General features: G+C 35.9%; 1 protein-coding gene across 1 annotated transcript; it reads left to right on the top strand.

Moving 5' to 3' along the window:
- The first annotated feature begins 1,294 nt into the window (after positions 1–1,294).
- On the top strand, positions 1,295–12,431 carry LOC111909894 (receptor like protein 21). Its single transcript, XM_052769805.1, has 10 exons — positions 1,295–1,692; positions 2,391–3,190; positions 3,525–3,683; positions 3,778–3,852; positions 4,606–4,761; positions 10,813–10,887; positions 11,053–11,211; positions 11,316–11,390; positions 11,615–11,761; positions 11,964–12,431. The coding sequence occupies exons 2-10, from the start codon at positions 2,608–2,610 to the stop codon at positions 12,278–12,280; spliced, it is 1,746 nt and encodes a 581-aa protein (XP_052625765.1). The 5' UTR covers positions 1,295–1,692; positions 2,391–2,607; the 3' UTR covers positions 12,281–12,431.
- Positions 12,432–19,094: the final 6,663 nt, after the last annotated feature.

Below are 19,094 nucleotides of genomic sequence, written 5' to 3'. Positions count from 1 at the left end.
TCGTTATAGTGGTATGAAACCAGGGATAAACTATTTTTGATAAGTTACTCCATTTAACTTATCAAAACTACTTATAATGTATAGTCGTCTCATACCTTTATGAAACATTTTTTTGGTCATTTTACCAAACACTAGAAAGTGTTAATCAACTTATAGCGTTTTGACACCACATAAATTATTTTCGTACCGTTATAAATTAATAAGTTAAAAAATATTTATCATTTTAAATAAAAAGTCTCAAACACTTCATTGTCTTTATAATAAAACATAAAAAACAAAATCTAAAATATTTGTTTTTTGTTTTTGGCCAAAGAAATTCACCTGGACACAAAATTTAGTAGAATTTAAAAAACCTATAATTTTTTTGATTTCATCGACCAAAAGTAAGTAATTTTTATTGAATTTAATATAATTTAAAGACAAAATTACATGAATGGTCCTCATGGTTGACAAAATCGACCAATTATGGTCCTTATGACGAATTTTTTACACAGATTGTCCCTGTGGTTTCAAAATCTTACAAAGACGGTCCTTTTGACTAACGACGTTAACTTTTTCGGTTAAGTCCTATGTGAAATGACATAAATGGTCCCTGTGGTAGAAACATATTACATAAAGCGTCCTTATGCATGAAGGGCAAATATGTCATTTCACATAGGACTTAACTGAAAAAGTTAACGTCGTTAGTCAAAAGGACCGTCTTTGAAAGAATTTGAAACCACAGGGACCATCTGTGTAAAGAATTCGTCATAAGGACCATACTTGGTCGATTTTGTTAACCATGAGGACCATTTATGTAATTTTGTCTAATTTAAAAGATTCAATTTTTTTATGGGCTTTAATGAAGGGTTTAAAAGTCATTTTTGATCACTTAACTTTTGGTTTTATGCTTATTTGGTCACTTAACTATTTTTAAGTTTTAAAAGGTCATCAAATTTTTAACTTTGTGTTCATTTAGTCACTTAACTTTTGGTTTGGTCACATTTAATCACTTAACTTTTAGATTTGTGCTCATTGGGTCACCTAACTTTTAAAATTTTGTTCATTTAGTCACCAAACTTGTAAATAAATTTAAAAGTTTAGTGACTAAATGAGCATAATTTTAAAAGTTAGGTGACCAAACTAAAAGTTAAGTGACTAAATAAGCACAAAGGCAAAAATTTGATGACATTTCAAAACTTAAAAAAAGTTAAGTGACTATATAAGTACAAAACTAAAAGTTAAGTGATAAAAAATATCTAATTCCCCTGTTTTTTACCCCCGGCCCTTCAACCCCACCAAACCTAATTCTCCCATTTCCCTTTCCCGTTAAAACCCTTTCCACCTTTCCGTTAATCCTCCGCTCCCTTTCCGTCCAGCGTCGACGGTGTACTGCTTATCGAACCTACTATGACTCCCACCCATTCTCGCCCCTGTCTGCAACCTCTAACCACTGATACAAAACCCTCTAAATTGAGGGCTTAGACGCTGTTTCATCGCCGTCGTCGGCCAATGGTGGTGAAAATGATCATTTGGTTAGAGAAGACGAGGAGGAAAGGAAGGGAGGCGAAAGGGCCTACTCATCGGGTTAGGGTTGTTACAATTTCAAAATCGAAGCCGGTTTCATTTCCGGGTACGGTGATCTCTAGCAATGGCTCTCATCTGGCTGTTTACCAGGAATTTATAGAACCCGTCCCTGGAAATCGCAAGGAGGTTAGCGAGTCTGGTCATTACGAGTATACAAAAGTTAACTCCCTCTAACTTATTAGCTTATAAGCCAATAAGCTATAAGCTAATAAGTAATACATAAGTTTTTTTTGCCAAACACAATAAAAGGCTCATTTAATTAAGATCAACCCTCACTCTTCAGTTTCACATCTGATTTCACCATCATGAATCTGCATAAGTGTTTCAAAAACGAGGGGAGGTGGGGTCAACTGAATTTAATATGGTTTAAATTACAATACATAAATAATAAAGTATATGTTAGACAACTTTTTTGAATCAAAACCTAAAAAAGAAGTTAAACTTGAGGATCAAAATATAATTTACCTTTAAATGAATGATACTTAGTTATTCAGTTTTTACTCAAAAGTAGGATGTAGGGGCCTTATAAATAAGAGCTCAAGTTTTAAGTGGCCTTTTGAGAAAAATAAACATGAAATGCAAAATGGAGTAAGAGAATTACATAAAGCAAGAGCAAAATGTATAAAAAAAATTGTATTGATCTCTTTTTTGAATTAAACGTGTAAATAAAAATATCTATCAATTACAGCAGTCATTCTCTTTGTCAAATTGTTCTTAGGTTTGTTTATTTACTTCAGTAAAATTGAATGGAAATGATGTAATTGATATTAGTGTGTAGTTAGTAAATATTTTTGATTTTGTAAGTAATTCCAAAAATTTAATAGGGCAATTGGAGACTTGGAAGTTCATTAATTGAAGAGTCAACAAATGTCGTGTCATAAATGTTTGGGAGTGTATCATACTCCAAAAGGGAAAGGGTGAAGTTGAAGGAGTCACTGACAAAGTGACAATGGAATAGATGGAATAGAGTTATGTATGGAAATTTTGAGCATTGACTTGATGACTTATGTGTGGAAATTTTGAGCATTGACTTGATGACTTATGTGTGGAAATTATTATTATTCATACATATTCATTTCATCATATATCAAATGTTTTCCAAGCAAAGCTAAGCAAACCAAACCTAACAGGAAGTTTAATGTTGTGAGTGTCTCTACAAAGCCACCATTAGCTGCTAAAATGGAGTGTTGGGCTTGTAGTAAGCATAAATCATTTCTATGTTGGCTGTTGATGTTAATGATGATACATATTCTAATAATGGCTGAGCATACACAAGGGGATTGTGTAGAAGAGGAGAGAAAGGCACTACTGGAAATCAAAACCTCCTATATGAAGTCATATGGTTCTGAAATTGACAATTTTCTCCCTACCTGGGTTGATTATGGCGGTGGTACCCCTGGGGATGGTGGCAGCAACTGCTGTGATTGGGAGAGGATCAACTGCAGCACAACAACGGGTCATGTGACAAAACTCTCTTTGTACAATTTAATAGGGGTGGAAGATGTTTACATGGATAATGAGAGCAAGTTGTGGCCATTGAATGTTTCTTTGTTTCTTCATTTTAAAGAGTTGACAAGTCTCAATTTGTCACATAATTCTCTTGATAAAGAGTTCATGAAGTCAGGTACAACATGATTAATTGCTTTAATTAGTATTTCTTTCACCTTGTGCCAACATCATATTTTTTTTGAGCAAAACATTCGAGTAAGTCGACTCTATTCAAATTCGTGAACATAACATCCAACTAATTTATGCACTCAAAGACGCTTCTTAGGAACCCTAATGGTTGGATAATGTTTTTCTATATATAAAAGACCAAACACAAGACTTTATGTGTACTTCAGATCCTGCAAATCATGCTACAGCTTTTTAGTATTTACCAATTGTGCTTAGAAAGTTGCCCTTTCAATATCAAAAGACTAGGATGCCTGTGTTAAAAAATTCTCTTTCTTTTGCAGGGCTTGAAAGGCTGTCGAGTTTGAAGAAGTTGGAGGTACTAGACCTCAGTTTCAATTTTGATATTGATAACAACATCCTTCCATCATTGATGACACTCACTTCACTCAAAGTCTTGGATCTTAGCAACACTAGCTTGAATGGAAACTTCCCTACCAATGGTAGGTTTGTGTCTTTTTTGTTTCTTCTTTTTAAGGTTAACATGCATAAATGCCTGTTTTAAAGATACTTACATCCTTCTCACATGAATTGCAGAATTTGCTGCTTTAGAGAACTTGGAGGTGTTGGATCTAAGCTATTGTGGCTTCAATGGTACCTTTGAGGTTCAAGGTAAGCAATATCATCATAAAAGCATCATGCCAATAAAGTCACCTTGGACTTGTACACAAATCCCTCTTTTGCAACATTACAAGACCATAACAGAATGACTCATCCATGTGTGAAATTTAAAATATGACCTTTCTTTACTTGGGACAGAAAAATCGCAATAAGGACTTGATTATCTGTGGTAGAGATATTACTACTGCAATACACTACAATCAAGTCACTTGGTCTGATATAATAAACAATTCTTTTAATGGAAGCATATTACAATGCTTAAAATGGATATAGATATGTACTTGTATATGTTCTCCAAAAGAGATTGATAGACCCTTATTCATTCTTGCATACAATCTGATAATGAAACTATGAATTGATAAGATAGATTAGGGTTTTCCCATTCATTCGACAGGAATGGACTCTCGAAGAAGAACAAAGTTCATTTTACAAATTAATTCTTAGCTACCTAAACAAAAACCTGCAGGGATATATATTTAAAGTTTAAACTAGACGTGACTCAGGGGAGTGGTCCCCTAAAACAGACCTGGGACAAAGTTAGTGCTCCCAACATAACAAACAGCCAATAACAGACATAATACTAAAAAAAGACCAAACTACCCCTGAACCCAAAACAGACAATAAAATAACTATAATAAAGCAATTTAACTAAAAGCAATCCATGCTAAGTTGGGGCTTATCAGAGCTCTGTGGCTGTATGAAACTGGCTAGAGCTTATAAATTCGATTGGATTCCTAAATGCAGGTTCTGAGAGGGTTTCCAGATTGAGGAAATTGAAAAGTTTAAATCTTGCGGGCAACTGGTTTAATGAAAGCGTTATAACATCTCTAAGTATCCTTTCATCACTTACAAACTTGGATCTTAGCAGAAATCCAATGTCGGGACCATTTCCAGCTCTAGGTACCTGCTATGACTGTATATACTTATTTCCATAGTTGTTTGAGTATCATTTTTAGACCATATGAACTTGATTGATTTTATCTTGTTTTCAATTTGGTATGATGCATGAGAACCTATATTTATAGAGTGTTTGTGGGATGTTGTGTCATGTCTATGGTCTATGTGTGATCTTCACACATTGAGATGTATAAGTGTTTCGGTTGCATTGACTTGGTTAATAGAGAGACGCAATAGGTGACATTGAGGGGGGCTTTTGTTTATGTTTCAAACTAGTGGTGCCGATATGAAATTTCCTGCAGAATGAGGGACACAAAGTCCAAGAAACTTAGTATACATGTCTGAATTTCTATGTAATTGTAGTTATCATTTATTATCTACAGAAGACAGAAATATTATCTTTAAATATTTGATACATATAAAATATTTTTTCATGGTCATGGGTAGATATTTATAGTATATTGATTTCATTAGTTCTTTTATGCATTAAATTTACATTTAAAACACTAAAGTGAATGTTGACTAAACATATTGAATGTGCAACTTGATAGTAAAATCATTCCTGCATCTTATACTTATACTTTTTTTTTAATAATTACATATATGTATCTTTATAGCTTTTCAGTTGTATATGCTTTATGGAATTTGTAAAATAAAATATAATGTTTTATCTTTATGATGTCAAATAAGCAGTTACTTTTTATAACTTGGCATCACAAAAATAGTTGCATGAAAAAGATTTGGTATGTGGAAATCACATTCATTACAAAATTGACATCACAAAAGGAAGGCACGTCTTGAAAATGCATAGTTCTAGAAATTCAGTCACATTTTAAACTTAACGACAGAAAATGTATTCAGATTCATATATATAAAATAGTTATTTCTAACCGCATCTAAGTGAAAAATATAAACACTATAATCGAAAGAATTGCTGAATAATACTACTATCTCTTCATCCAATAATACAATGAGTATATATATACAAGGACTGACAACTAACACCTTAAGACTCGGTATACATACTACCACTATGCTACAGTTACATGACTAAGTCTACACACATGTTGATTTATAATTGACATGTGTTGATTATCGTTATTACCCCCCCCCCCCCCCCCCCCCCCGGCAAGCTGATTAGTGGGTTGAACGCGAAGCTTGTGACATAACGAGAGAAATCGATCTTTGTGCAGTGGTTTCGTGAAAATATCCGCTGTTTGATCAGTAGAAGAGATATGTGTAACTTGCAGCTGATTTGCCTCTACTTGTTCTTTGACAAAATGAAAGTCGAGTGCAATATGCTTTGACCGTGTTCTGATGACGGGATTTTTAGTCATAAAAATGGAACCAACATTATCGCATAACATGAGTGGAGCTGTAGTCATTTGAACCTGTAATTCAGACATCAAGTGTTTAAGCCAAAGTAGTTCAGCTGCAGTATATGCAATCGCCCTATATTCAGCTTCAGTACTCGATCTAGCAGCAACTTTTTGCTTTCGTGAGGTCCAGCTTATGAGATTGTTGCCATGGTAGATGGCAAATCCATATTGAGAACGACTGTCATCTGAGTCGGACACCCAACTGGTAATAGAGAAGGCGTGAAGAGATGATTTGTTTGTTGGCTGGAAATGTAGACCATGTGAAATTGTGCCCTTAAGATATCTGAGGATGCGTTTGACGGCCTGCCAGTGTTGAATTGTGGGTGCGTGCATATATTGACATACACGATTGACAGCAAAAGCGATGTCGGGTCGTGTTATTGTGGCGTATTGGAGAGAGCCGACCACCTGTCGGTACAGTTTTGGTTCCGAGAATGGTTCGCCATGAAGAATCAGTCGAGAGTTAGCATCAGCAGGTGTAGTCAGAGGTGTTGCATATGTCATCTTCGTCTTACGAAGGATGTCTTCGATATAACCCGATTGATTAAGGGTAAGTTTGGTGTTGTCCCGAGTGATGTGGATACCCAAAAAATATGTGAGAGATCCCATATCTTTAAGTGCAAAGGTCTTGTGAAGTGTGTTGATGAAATGTTGAATTAGGGATGCATCCGAACCTGTAATAATGAGATCATCGACATACACAAGGATGTAGATGACCGCTGATGAAGAGTGGTGAACGAATAAAGATGTGTCTGAGTGACATGCCCGAAATCCATTGGTGGTGAGATACCGCTTCAATTTGGTGAACCAAGCCCTTGGTGCCTGTTTCAAGCCATATATGGCTTTATTAAGACGACAAACATAATTAGGGTGGTTGCCATCTTCAAAACCGCGTGGCTGCCGCATGTAAACTTGTTCGTTAAGATCTCCGTTAAGGAATGCGTTATTAATATCTAATTGTCTGAGACACCAATTCTTCGAGATGGCAATGGACAATACGAGTCGGATTGTTGTGGGTTTGATGACAGGGCTGAATGTATCAAAGTAATCAAGTCCCGCTTCTTGACTGAAACCCTGTGCTACCAAACGCGCCTTGTAACGATCTAGTGAGCCATCTGCATGTCTTTTTAACCTGTATAGCCACTTACACCCGACGACATTAACGTTAGTAGGACAAGGTACTAATGACCAAGTTTTATTTCTCAACAAGGCATCAAATTCAGTTTGCACAGCTTGTTGCCAGGAAGGAGATTTAATTGCTTGGTTGTAGGTTCTCGGTTCAGGAATGGGTGAAATGGTCATCGTGGAGAGGATTTTGGGTTTTAGAGAGTTGGTTTGAGCTCGAGTGACCATAGGGTGACTTTTGTTATTTGCTGGACGATAGTGCGATTGAATGTTGGAGGATGTACGAGATCGAGAACTAGCTGTGGATTGACGATACCTCGGAGATGTGGGTTGCGATGGAGGTGTAAGGGAAGTAGGGTCAGGTATAGGTATAGACGAAGAAGGTCCGGAAGATGGGCTGTTGGGAATAGTGAAGTGGTTTGTTTGGGCCAGAATATTGGGGTCAACATTTGTGGAGGGTGAGGAGACAGAGGAAGTATCACCCGTTGAGAGGTGTAGTGAGGTTGAATACGGAAAGTAATCTTCATTGAAAATTACATGTCTAGCAATATAAATTTTGCTAGAGGGTGAGTGATAGCACAAGTATCCTTTGTGAGTAGGACTATAACCTATGAACACACAAGGGAGAGACCGAAAGTCGACTTTGTGACGGTTGTATGGTCGCAAGAACGGGTAACAAAGACAACCAAATGTCTTGAGAGCACTATAGTCCGGATTTTTGGAATATAGTTTTTGATATGGCGATGAGAAATCAAGGGCCGGTGTTATGGTGCGATTGTGCAAAAAAGTGGCGGTTTTAAATGCATGCTCCCAAAAATGATTTGGTAAGGTGGATTGGGCAAGAAGAGTTAGACCCTTTTCGACAATAATTCGATGTCGCCGTTCAACGGCTCCGTTTTGTTCGTGTGTGTGTGGACACGTGAGGCGGTGAAGGATTCCATGATTTGTCAAGTATTTAGTGACGTTTCGGAATTCCCCACCCCAGTCGGTTTGAAGTGTTTTGATATTGCAATTGAATTGAGTGCGAATCATAACATGAAATTGAGAGAAAATGTTAAACACTTCAGATTTGTGTGACATAAAGTATATCCAAACAAATTTGGTGCAATCATCCACAAAAATAACAAAATAACGATTGCCATTAATAGAAAAATAAGGGGACGGTCCCCAAACATCCGAGTAAACTAAAGCAAAGGGGTTGGGAGAAGAAACATGCGTATGTGTGAAGGGTAATTTGTGACTTATCCCCATTTGACATGGTTCACAGGTTGCTGGAAATTTAGTTGAGGAAGTCGGAAGCTTGTAACTGGAAATTAAGCGCCGAAGAATGGCGGAATGCGGGTGAGCTAGACGACGATGCCAACCATGGATAGTGGTTCTGACACCGGAAAGCGCCATTGAGCATCGTTCTTTATTGGGGGATGAAGGAAGACGGTAGAGACCACGATCAACGTCCCCGTTGAGGAGGGTTTTGCCCTGCACAGACTTAACATGACAGTGAGAATTCCAAAATTCCATGAATACAGGGTTGTCAGATGTTAATTTGGACACACTTATAAGGTTTTTCGTGATTTTGGGGACGACAAGGACAGATGGCATACGAAGGCCATGTAAAGAAGTTGAGCCTATGTGAGAAATAGACAGGTTATTACCATTGCCTACTTGCAGTTTGTCTGGGCCATGGTACTCATCAGTAGCATTGAGCTTGTTGAAATCATTGGTGACATGATCTGTGGCACCAGTGTCAAAGTACCAGGCAGGATCAACAACGGTGGAGAGGCTGTGATGACTGGCATAGTGAGCCTGGCGCTGACCAGCTCTTGGATTTGGCCTTCGTGACGGATAATCTGTTTGATTGTCCCGCTGCCAACAATCTACTACTTCATGCCCTAATTTGTTACAGATTTGACAAAGAGGGCGTTGCTTCCTGCGATTGTCACTGGATCGATTGTTAGATTGAGGAGAATTGGAGGAACCATTACCGGAATTATATCGTGGAGAAGAACGATTGGCAGTGAGAGCAAGTGTATTTGTGGGCAAGTTTGGAGATTGATTGAGTGCGGCCTGTCTATTGAGTTCTTGCTCCAGACGAGATTCCTCAAGGAGTAGCATGCCAGTAACATCGTCGAGTGAATCGTTGGTGTCTCGCATCATGTAGGCCGTCACAAACGGGCCGTAAGAGGAGTCCAAGCCCGCAAGGATGTGACCGATTAGGTCTTCAGTAGAAATTGGGTTGAGCGTTTCAGCTAGGGAATCAGCAATCGCTCGTTTTTTGTCGATGTAATCAAGCATTGAAGAGGAACCCTTGGTCATCGATTGGAGTTCTGCTCTCATTTGCATCCGTCGTGCCTTGGTTTGAGCCTGAAAAGTTTTGTCAATTTTTGACCAAGCTTCATGAGAGGTCTTGGTAGTGGCGATAATGGCAAGAGCAGTTTCGGTGACTGTGGATTTGAGCCAGAGAAGGACAAAGCTGTCCCTTTTCGCCCACAATTGAAACTCCGGATTTGGGTGATGGGTAATTTTGCCATCATCCGCAGTAACGCCAATAGTTGCCTCCGGTGGATTATTGGATAACACGAATTCAGCAAGATCAGAGGTGGCTAGGGCTGAGAGAATGGTGGATCGCCAGAGGGGGTAGTTGTTGCGGTCCAACTTGATGGAGATGGAGGGGATTTGGAAGTTGAGTGCGCCGGTGGTGGAGGCGAGACCTAAAAGCTGATTGTTATGAGCCATTGGAAAGGATCGGATATTATTGGTGTAGCTCTGATACCATATAATCGAAAGAATTGCTGAATAATACTACTATCTCTTCATCCAATAATACAATGAGTATATATATACAAGGACTGACAACTAACACCTTAAGACTCGGTATACATACTACCACTATGCTACAGTTACATGACTAAGTCTACACACATGTTGATTTATAATTGACATGTGTTGATTATCGTTATTAAACACACACACACACACACACACATATATATATATATATATATGCAATTGGAAAAATATGAAAATGTATTCTTAAGAGGTATGCTAAAGTAGGGGTTGGAGCCAGTCCAGACCCAAACCGATCTCACTGAGGATTGGACTGGTTCCAAATATTGGGACCCAAAAGGACTTTTTTGCAAGGTCCGAAACATGTTAATCTGGGGTTGTTAGTCTAATATCATGCTGGACTTGGTGTATAAGATCTTTAAGTACCCTCTCTTCGCTTACAAACTTGGATCTTAGCGGCAATCCAATGTTGGGACCATTTCCAGCTTTTTGATTATTTGATTTAGTACAGGATTTGCTTTTTGATTTCTGGTGTAGGGATTTAGGGTTTTGATTAAGGTTTTGAGGAACAAGAGAGATATACCTAAATAAGAGAGTGGGCATATTTTGTTGGGCCGATATTATACTCTAACTAAGGCTGCCTGGTTATAATGATGAGAAAGATTAATGAACATATAATGCTCCAAATTAACTAGCTTCAAAATTGTACATCTGAAAATAACATGCATACTACATGATATATATGTGTTTTTCTTTCGCATTACAGAATTATCACATCTCACTAACCTGGAGGAGCTGGATTTAAGTGAAACAGGGCTCAATGGCACACCAAATATCCAAGGTAAATGAATTCTCTTTTATAAGAGCGTAACCGAACCATGGTATGTTAACTTGTTAATAGTGATGAAGTTCCTGAATGCTAATGAATCCTAAATTCTTTCATAATTACAAACTTTACAAGACCATGCATGGTTTCTCTAAGATTTACCTTCCTTTATTTTTACAGATTGTAAGACCTTATCGAGATTGAAAAGGCTGAAGAGTATAAATCTATCAGATAACAATTTCAACAAGAGCATCATATCATGCCTAACTGCCCTCCCATCCCTCAAGATTCTTGACCTTACATCTTCTTTTTCATGGGGAAGTTCCTTTCCTGTCCAAGGCATGTTTATCTTAAAAGAAATATAATACAAATATTATTTATTCATTTCGATTTTTGCTAATTGTTTTATCAAAATGATTGACACGACTCTATGCCTTAATCAGAATTCCTTAATTTGTCTGATTTGGAGGTCCTCCTCTTGAGCAGTAATGGTTTCAATGGAACAATACCAATTGAAGGTAAAGTTCATCCGTCGCGACTTAATTAATGACATTATTATTATTGGCTAAACAACTCAGCCAAATTTAGATGAAAGATTACAGAGGCGGGTGGGTAGGTGGCCCACCACCTTATCTAGCTTCAACCATCAATCATACATGACTTGTAGTTGTAACAAATCCTTTTTCAGGGTTTTTGTTTAGTAACCTACTTATCCAATCCTCTCTTCTTATCTATCATCCAGCTTTTGCATCTTTCCGCCATCTGGAGGTTTTAGATTTGAGTGGCAACAGTTTTGTTGGGAGCGTCCCATCAGCAATACAGGCATTATCATCCCTAAGAGCTCTCTCATTTGCTCGCAATAAGCTCAACGGCTCATTACCGGATCATGGTAGGTTAGCTAAAGCATGCACGTGTCTGTCTTGTGATTATTTTGTAACATTACCTTTCCTCGATGTTTAATCTTTTTGAAGCCGTATGACCATGCAAATGCAAGTCATATATTTCTTGAAGGTTAATATTTTGTAACTTACCTTTTGAGTTTCATGGCTTACGCATAACCTTTTTTTTTTTTTTTTTTGGTCGTTTGACAGGATTGTGTGAGTTGAAGAACCTCCATGAGTTGGATCTTAGCAACAACATGCTCCATGGAACTCTGCCTCAGTGTTTGAAAAATCTATCATCTCTTAAGTTGTTGGATATTTCTTCAAACCAATTCTCAGGGATACTTAAGCCATCCCTCATTGCTAATCTTACATCTCTCGAGTATATTGATTTTAGTCATAACAAATTTGAAGGTTCATTCTCCTTCAGCTCCTTATCCAATCATATAAAGCTTGAGGTTGTTCAATTTAGAAGTTCAATACACAACAAAAAGGCTCTTTCTCAGCTACAAGGGTGGCATCCTTGATTACATGGCAGGATTGGATTTTTCCTGTAACAAACTATCCGGTGAAATTCCACAACAACTCGGATTCTTAACTCATCTTCGTGCTTTAAACCTGTCTCACAATCACCTCACTGGACCCATTCCTGTGAACTTCTCAAATCTTGCAAAAATAGAGAGCTTGGACCTTTCTTCAAATAGTTTGACCGGAAATGTTCCATCAGAACTGATTAAGCTTACCTCGCTATCTACTTTCATTGTTTCTCACAACAATCTCTCAGGCAGACTCCCAGATATGAAAGCACAGTTTGGTACCTTCACAGAGGCAAGCTATGAAGGGAATCCACTTCTTTGTGGACCACCACTCGTGAAGAAATGCACAACTACTAATTCACAGCTGACCAATCCATCGGATGTAGAAGAAGACAATGAGAAATGGTATGATATCGATATGGCATGCTTCTACGGAAGTTCTAGTTCCACATGTTTTGTCTTCTTATCCGGATTTGTTGCAGTTCTTTACACCAATCCTTGGTGGCGTAGAAGGTGGCTAGACTGGGTTGAAGATTGTATGTTTACATTTTATTACTCCCTTTCTGATCTGGCAAGGAAGCCTTCCCTGACCATTCATAAGCAGGACCTCCATTAGAATGCGTGATAAAATAAATGCAAACTTGTTTGTATGTGTATTCATATGTATGATGATGTATAAAAAAAGATTCTCCTAATTTTTTTTTCAAATGAATCGCCTCCTGATCACTACCCAACATTACATGTTGATCTCCTAAACATCCGGAAATCAGGATTCCAGATCAATAACCTGGGCCTTGCTTTCAAATAGCTTTAGGGATCTATGATGTTTGCAATGTTGATTCCTCCCAATCAGGTGTTTTAAAACTCAGAAGCATGGTTCTTGATGCATTAAAGATATGAGTAAAAATCCGAATTAACTAAAATATGTCTGTAGGCAAACCACATGATTTTACAAGATGGGTTTATCCCCTGATAAAATAAAGAATTTAAAGATCGACTAACACTATAAATGTGATGAATGGAGTAGAGATTACTTATTTTTTTTTTATCAAATAAACTGCGACATTTTCGTAAAGCAAATTCTGAGTTCAACTCATTTACTTAGAAACAAATCAATTTAGTATATTTTACATCTACGACCCAAATGAGTCAAATTTTGAAACTTAGAAAAAACAGGAATTAAGTTAAATAGGTAAAAGGTAACCCAAATGTACTAAGTTGCTTATTCAAAATGTTACGTTACAATTTTAATGATATAACTTCGTAATCACATGTAATGCATTAACTACTTGTGAAATCCAATAAAAGACAAAGCAGTATTGGGTGTTGGTGTTGATGTAATATTTTGATGGTTGTTTAATTCAAATATCAACGATTCTAAATAAACAAACCACTATTATTCCATGTTACCAATGAGCAGAAATCCTGATTTAATGACCGTCGATGCAATGCTGATGGTTTACAGTTTGTCTTAATTAGTCCTACCAGAACCTAATGCTTAAATCTGTAAAGAATATTCAATAACTTGGAGTGGTTGTTAAGTTCTCCAGCCATATACTTCAATTTTGTGAGAACATAAAACAGAGTGGTAATTATCAATCTCATTATCAGCAGTAGATTACACATAAACATATAAAGATCTAAATCGATGTTAATAATGAAACAAACTAGCTAATCACAGGAAAAACATCTAAACATTGAAAAAATTATTAATATTTAACATCATCTGCTCCAAATACATACTAATATTTATGTATCCAATTAAATGATTAAGAAAAGATATGCAAAATATTAGAACGATTTTGGAAAAATCCCTAGATTTGGTGTCAACCCTAGCAGTTCGGCAACGCTTCTATACAAAATTGCTCAAAATTTACCAATAAACGAAGTTCACAAATCCAATTTACAAACTACCCTGTGAGTGAATCAGAAGTATAAGAACCTAACCACATTTGTAAAAGGTTTTGCACTGAATCGACCTCTTTGTAATTTTTTATTTTATCGTTCATTCGTGATTTTCTTCTGCCTAATCGTCCTTTTACAAAACCAAAATCGATTTCTTTGTGTGAAGAACCCAAGAGCCAAGCAAAAGGGAAAAAAAAACTTAAAAGAATTTGGCTCAGGCCCATCAATAAACCAACAACCTTTTATTACATTAAAAATATGTTTATTATATTAACTAAATTTAAGGTTTATTCTCTTTAGATATATAGTTCTATCATTTAATTTTTGTCTTTATTTTATTATTAAAAATATGTAAAAAAAATAATAATAATAATAATAATAATAAAACTTGTTAAGGGCGTCACAAACCCGAAATCTAAATTATTCTTTTTTGCATTATTTTGCTGGGTAAATCTGCTCCAATTTTTTTTTTTTTTACAAATGGATCGCATGTAGGTTATTATTTGTATAATAAATTTCTATATATAATATTTGTTACTTATAATGCTATATAATATTTTTTTTACATCCCGTGTTGTTTTAAGACTCTTGTAAGTCCTCAAGCTCCTACCTTTATGTGTCAAGAATGCTAGATCTAGGTTTTTATCCAATTTCTTCCATGTTTGGGGTGAGTTACTCGTATATACTCCATAAAGTTGGCAGTTTTATGGGTTCTTAAAGTTCCTTCGTGGTCTAGTTTCCCATATCTGGAGAGTTGTTGAATTTTGGGTTCATACATGAGATCTCGATCTCTTTTTTATCCATATTGATATAACTTGAGATCAAGACATGCATGTCTATAAAGCGATTTTTATGATGCTTTGGGGTGAATAAAGCCTTTTAGAAAGTTTGAGTGTATAGCTTGAAAGATTAAGAGCTTAATGCATTAAGCTGTCTAGAGATGTTCCTATGACGTGGCGGATTGACCACCATGATGTGGTGATGGACACTCCTGCGACTGTTTTTATCCTAATGCTGCCATAGTGTGGCCAAATGGTATCTACGATATAGGGGTTGGCCGGGGCTAGCTTTAACCGCTAACTTTGACCATTGACTTCTTGACCATGTTAACTTTTGGTCAACCTGGGGGTTATAGAGTGTAGACTAAGAGTGAAATTTTATATTGTTAGTTAGGTGATTCTTAGGATCGGTCTTCACCATTTGAGTAATGTTGTGTTGTGTCGAGCTGCTATATACAAGGTGAGTATTCTCACCATATTACCTATGTCATAATGGGGTGCATGCTAGACTAACTAAGTCTTATTTGTTGATTTTTGTTATGTGTGTTATTTGAGTTGTTAATAACTCCAGGACTACTGATAGTCGTTGTTGATAACCCATATGGCTGCTGAGAGCCCATAGGACTGCTGATAGTCCTCGGGTTGCTGATAGCCCATAGTTGTTTATTATGTTGTGTTGTATGTGATATTTAGGGTAACTTACTAAGCTTCACACTTGTTGTTTGTGGATTTAAATGTGTTTTAGGTACTTAATATGATTGTGAGAAGACGAATGCTAGATTGTACACTCTCATCGACATCTTTCATGATTTCGTATTGTTATGATACTTTGATTTTTAGGATGATTGTATTTTAATACTTATGGTTTCATGACTTGGTTTTTCTTAGAAACAATGATTTTACTTAATTTAAAAATGAAAATTTTAGTTGTGAAAATCATGACGGTACAAACCACAAGACTACATCACATAATTTTGTCTTTATTAAATTAGAGGTTTATATGTTTAGATATTTTAAATTTCTTTCTGGAGCATTTATCAATTACATTTATTTTTATTTTATTTTGAAAAAGTGTAAAAAATAACTTGATTTGAGGAATTTTCAATTGAATTGTAAATCCTATATTTGCACTTTTTCTTGGTGTAAATTTGCATCAATGCAACATAATTTTTTACATCAAATATGATATTGATAAATGGTATAAACCAAGAGAAATAAAATATCCTCCTACATTTTATTCCTAATATTCTTCTACCTATATTAAATGGTGATAAGTGGATTAAAATATTATCAATTTCATTATATATATCATTAAATATGTCACATGTCAACATTTTATAGGATAAGAAGATAAGTAGGAATAAAATGTAGGAGGATATTTAATTTCTCATAAACCAAATATGTTGTTAAAATATTCATTAACACCAAATATATTTTTTGAATATTTCTTTTACAAATAACTCCTTCAACTTTGAATTTATTCACATTTAGTTTGTTATACACTACTATAAAATATGTCTTTAATGACACACATTACGTGTCATAAAAGGGGACAAATGGCATGCAAATACATGTCTTTAACCCTCGTCATAAAGAAAGATGGCATGCAATTGTGTTTCATAAATTTACAACGTGCAATATAGTTTACATATGCTTGGATTAATGGCCCCAAGAGTCACTCACTTGCATGGTTTAGGTCGAATAACTTGTTATAACAACAATTTTGAGCATATAACCTAGTAACTTGTTACATTGAGAAACTTCCTTAAAATGTGTAACTTGTTACCTTGAAAATCAATGGAAGAATGATCTTCACAATTAACATACAAAAGGAAGGAAATGAACATTTAGGATGATGTTTCCTTTCGTTATATTAGCTTTAAATTGGGTTTGTTCAAGGAAAAAAAACTAGAAGTGGGAGAGGGTTGCCAAAATTTAACGATAGGGTGGTTGTTGGAAAAAGTGAAGGATTATGAAGGTTGTGGGAGAAGAAGATTGCCAGAAATTACTCAAGATGGGTGAAGGATGGCGGTGATAAAAGAAGATGATCATTGGTTTGGAAAGTAGTAAAATGACTCAAATACCCCTCATATGAGGGGCACATGAGGGTGGTTAGCGGATTCAATAAAAAAGTAACAAAGATATGGATGCAATGTGTAATCGAAACCTAAAATAAGGACCAATTTTGACAAATTTGAAAAATAGAACTAAATTTGTAAAGTCATACTAATATAGGGATCATTTTTGTAGTTTAGTCTTTATTCTATTTTGTTTTGGGAAAATAACACAAATGCCCTACGAAGTTTATAAGGTTTACCCGTTCAGTCTCTAAAGCTTTTGTCGAGTTTTATAGATCCCTAAACTAGGATATGACCTGGTCTTTTAGTCCTTGTCTAATAGCCCGTTCAGTGACCTTTTAGATAAAAAAAAAACTCACAGTATACCCTATAAATTAAAAAAAAATAATAAGTTCGGGAATCAATACGAATTAAGTGTGAATTGATTTTAGAAGAAAACCAGAGTTTTTTTTGTATGAATTAATCCCCAAACTTATTTTTTTGGCTTTATAAGGATACTCTATGAGTTTTTTTAATCTAAAATGTCACTAAACCCATTATTATAATATAGGTTGATATGAACTAAAAGAATTAAGGGACTCGGGTAAACCTAGAAAATGCATTTCCCTTTGTTTTTTTACCGCAATCCTCCATTTCCCTTTCCAGTTAAAACCCTTCCCACCCCTCCGTTTGTTCTCCGCTTCCTCTTCCGTCGACTCGACGGTGTCACGCTTATAGAATCCACTATGAACACCCCCCCACCCACCCACACACACACACCATCTCGCCGCTGCCTTCACCCTCTACCACCCCTCTAAATCGAGGTCCGAGACTCTGTACCCTCGCCGTCGTCGGTGAATTGTGGTGAAAATGGTTATGTGGTTAGGGAAGACGAGGAGGAAAGGAAAGGAGGTGAAAGGTTAAGCATACTCATCGGGTTAGGGTTGTTGCAATTTCAAATTCGCTGACGCCGGTTTCATTGTCGGGTTATCGTGCTCTCTAGCAATGGCTCTCAATTCGCTGTTTACCAGGAATTGATATGATCGATCCATGAGAACCGCAAGGAGCTGTGCGAGTCGACAAAGGTATGGTAGGTGGATTTTATTTTCTTTTTATGTGTGGGCATATATGTGTTTGTGCGTCATCTGTAAAGATCCACATAACTTTTTACATCAGGGTTCAGGAATCTGCTTTAGAAAATGAGGGGATATGAATGGGGGAGGTGGGGCCAACTTAATATAATATGGTATACAATAATTTACATAATAGTAAAATATCATAAAAAGAGTAGATAAAGGTATATATGAGATGATGGCCAAAATCGTTATAAAAACGTCAAATTAAGGACTAAATTTGTAAGACAACTTTTTTGGACCAAAACTGAAAAAATATGTTAAACTTGAAAATCAAAATATAATATAGTTCTAAATGAATGATAATCAGTACTTCCGTTTTTAATTCATAAGTAGGATGCTGTGGCCTTCTAATATAATATTTGAAATTACAATCTTTATCTTTGAAAATAACTTCTAATATATCGAAGTAAATTATTACAAATGTGTCGATTGATACAAAATTCTCTTAATATCGGACCCTTTATGCTTTTGTTTGTTCTTCAAAAATTATTACCTATGAGATTCATGGTGTAAATCAGCTTACCTATTAACCAGCCATTAGCTTATAAATATTGTTGGGTACCTGTGTAAGAGCTCAAGTTTTAAGTGGTCTTTTTGAGTAACAATAAGCTTGAAATGCAGAAGGGAGTACAGGAATTCAATGCTTAAATAAAAATATCTATTAATTACACTAGTCATTCTCTTTGTCAAATTCTTCTTAGGATTATTTATATACTTTAGAAATATTGAATGAAAATTATGTAAAAGAAATGATTGTGATAATATTTATGTTTAGCTAATAAATATTTTTGTTTATATAAGTAATTGAAAAATATGCTATATGTGAATGGAGACTTGTAAGTTCGTTGAAAAGTCAACAAATGTCGAATCATAAGTTTTGGGGAGTGTAACTGTATCATACCTGATACTCCAAAAGGGACAAGTTGAA

Source organism: Lactuca sativa, chromosome 1 (genome assembly GCF_002870075.4).
Source record: "Lactuca sativa cultivar Salinas chromosome 1, Lsat_Salinas_v11, whole genome shotgun sequence".
NCBI lineage: Eukaryota > Viridiplantae > Streptophyta > Magnoliopsida > Asterales > Asteraceae > Lactuca > Lactuca sativa.
Note: the sequence above shows the minus strand (reverse complement) of the source record. Positions and strands in the feature narration are given on the sequence as shown.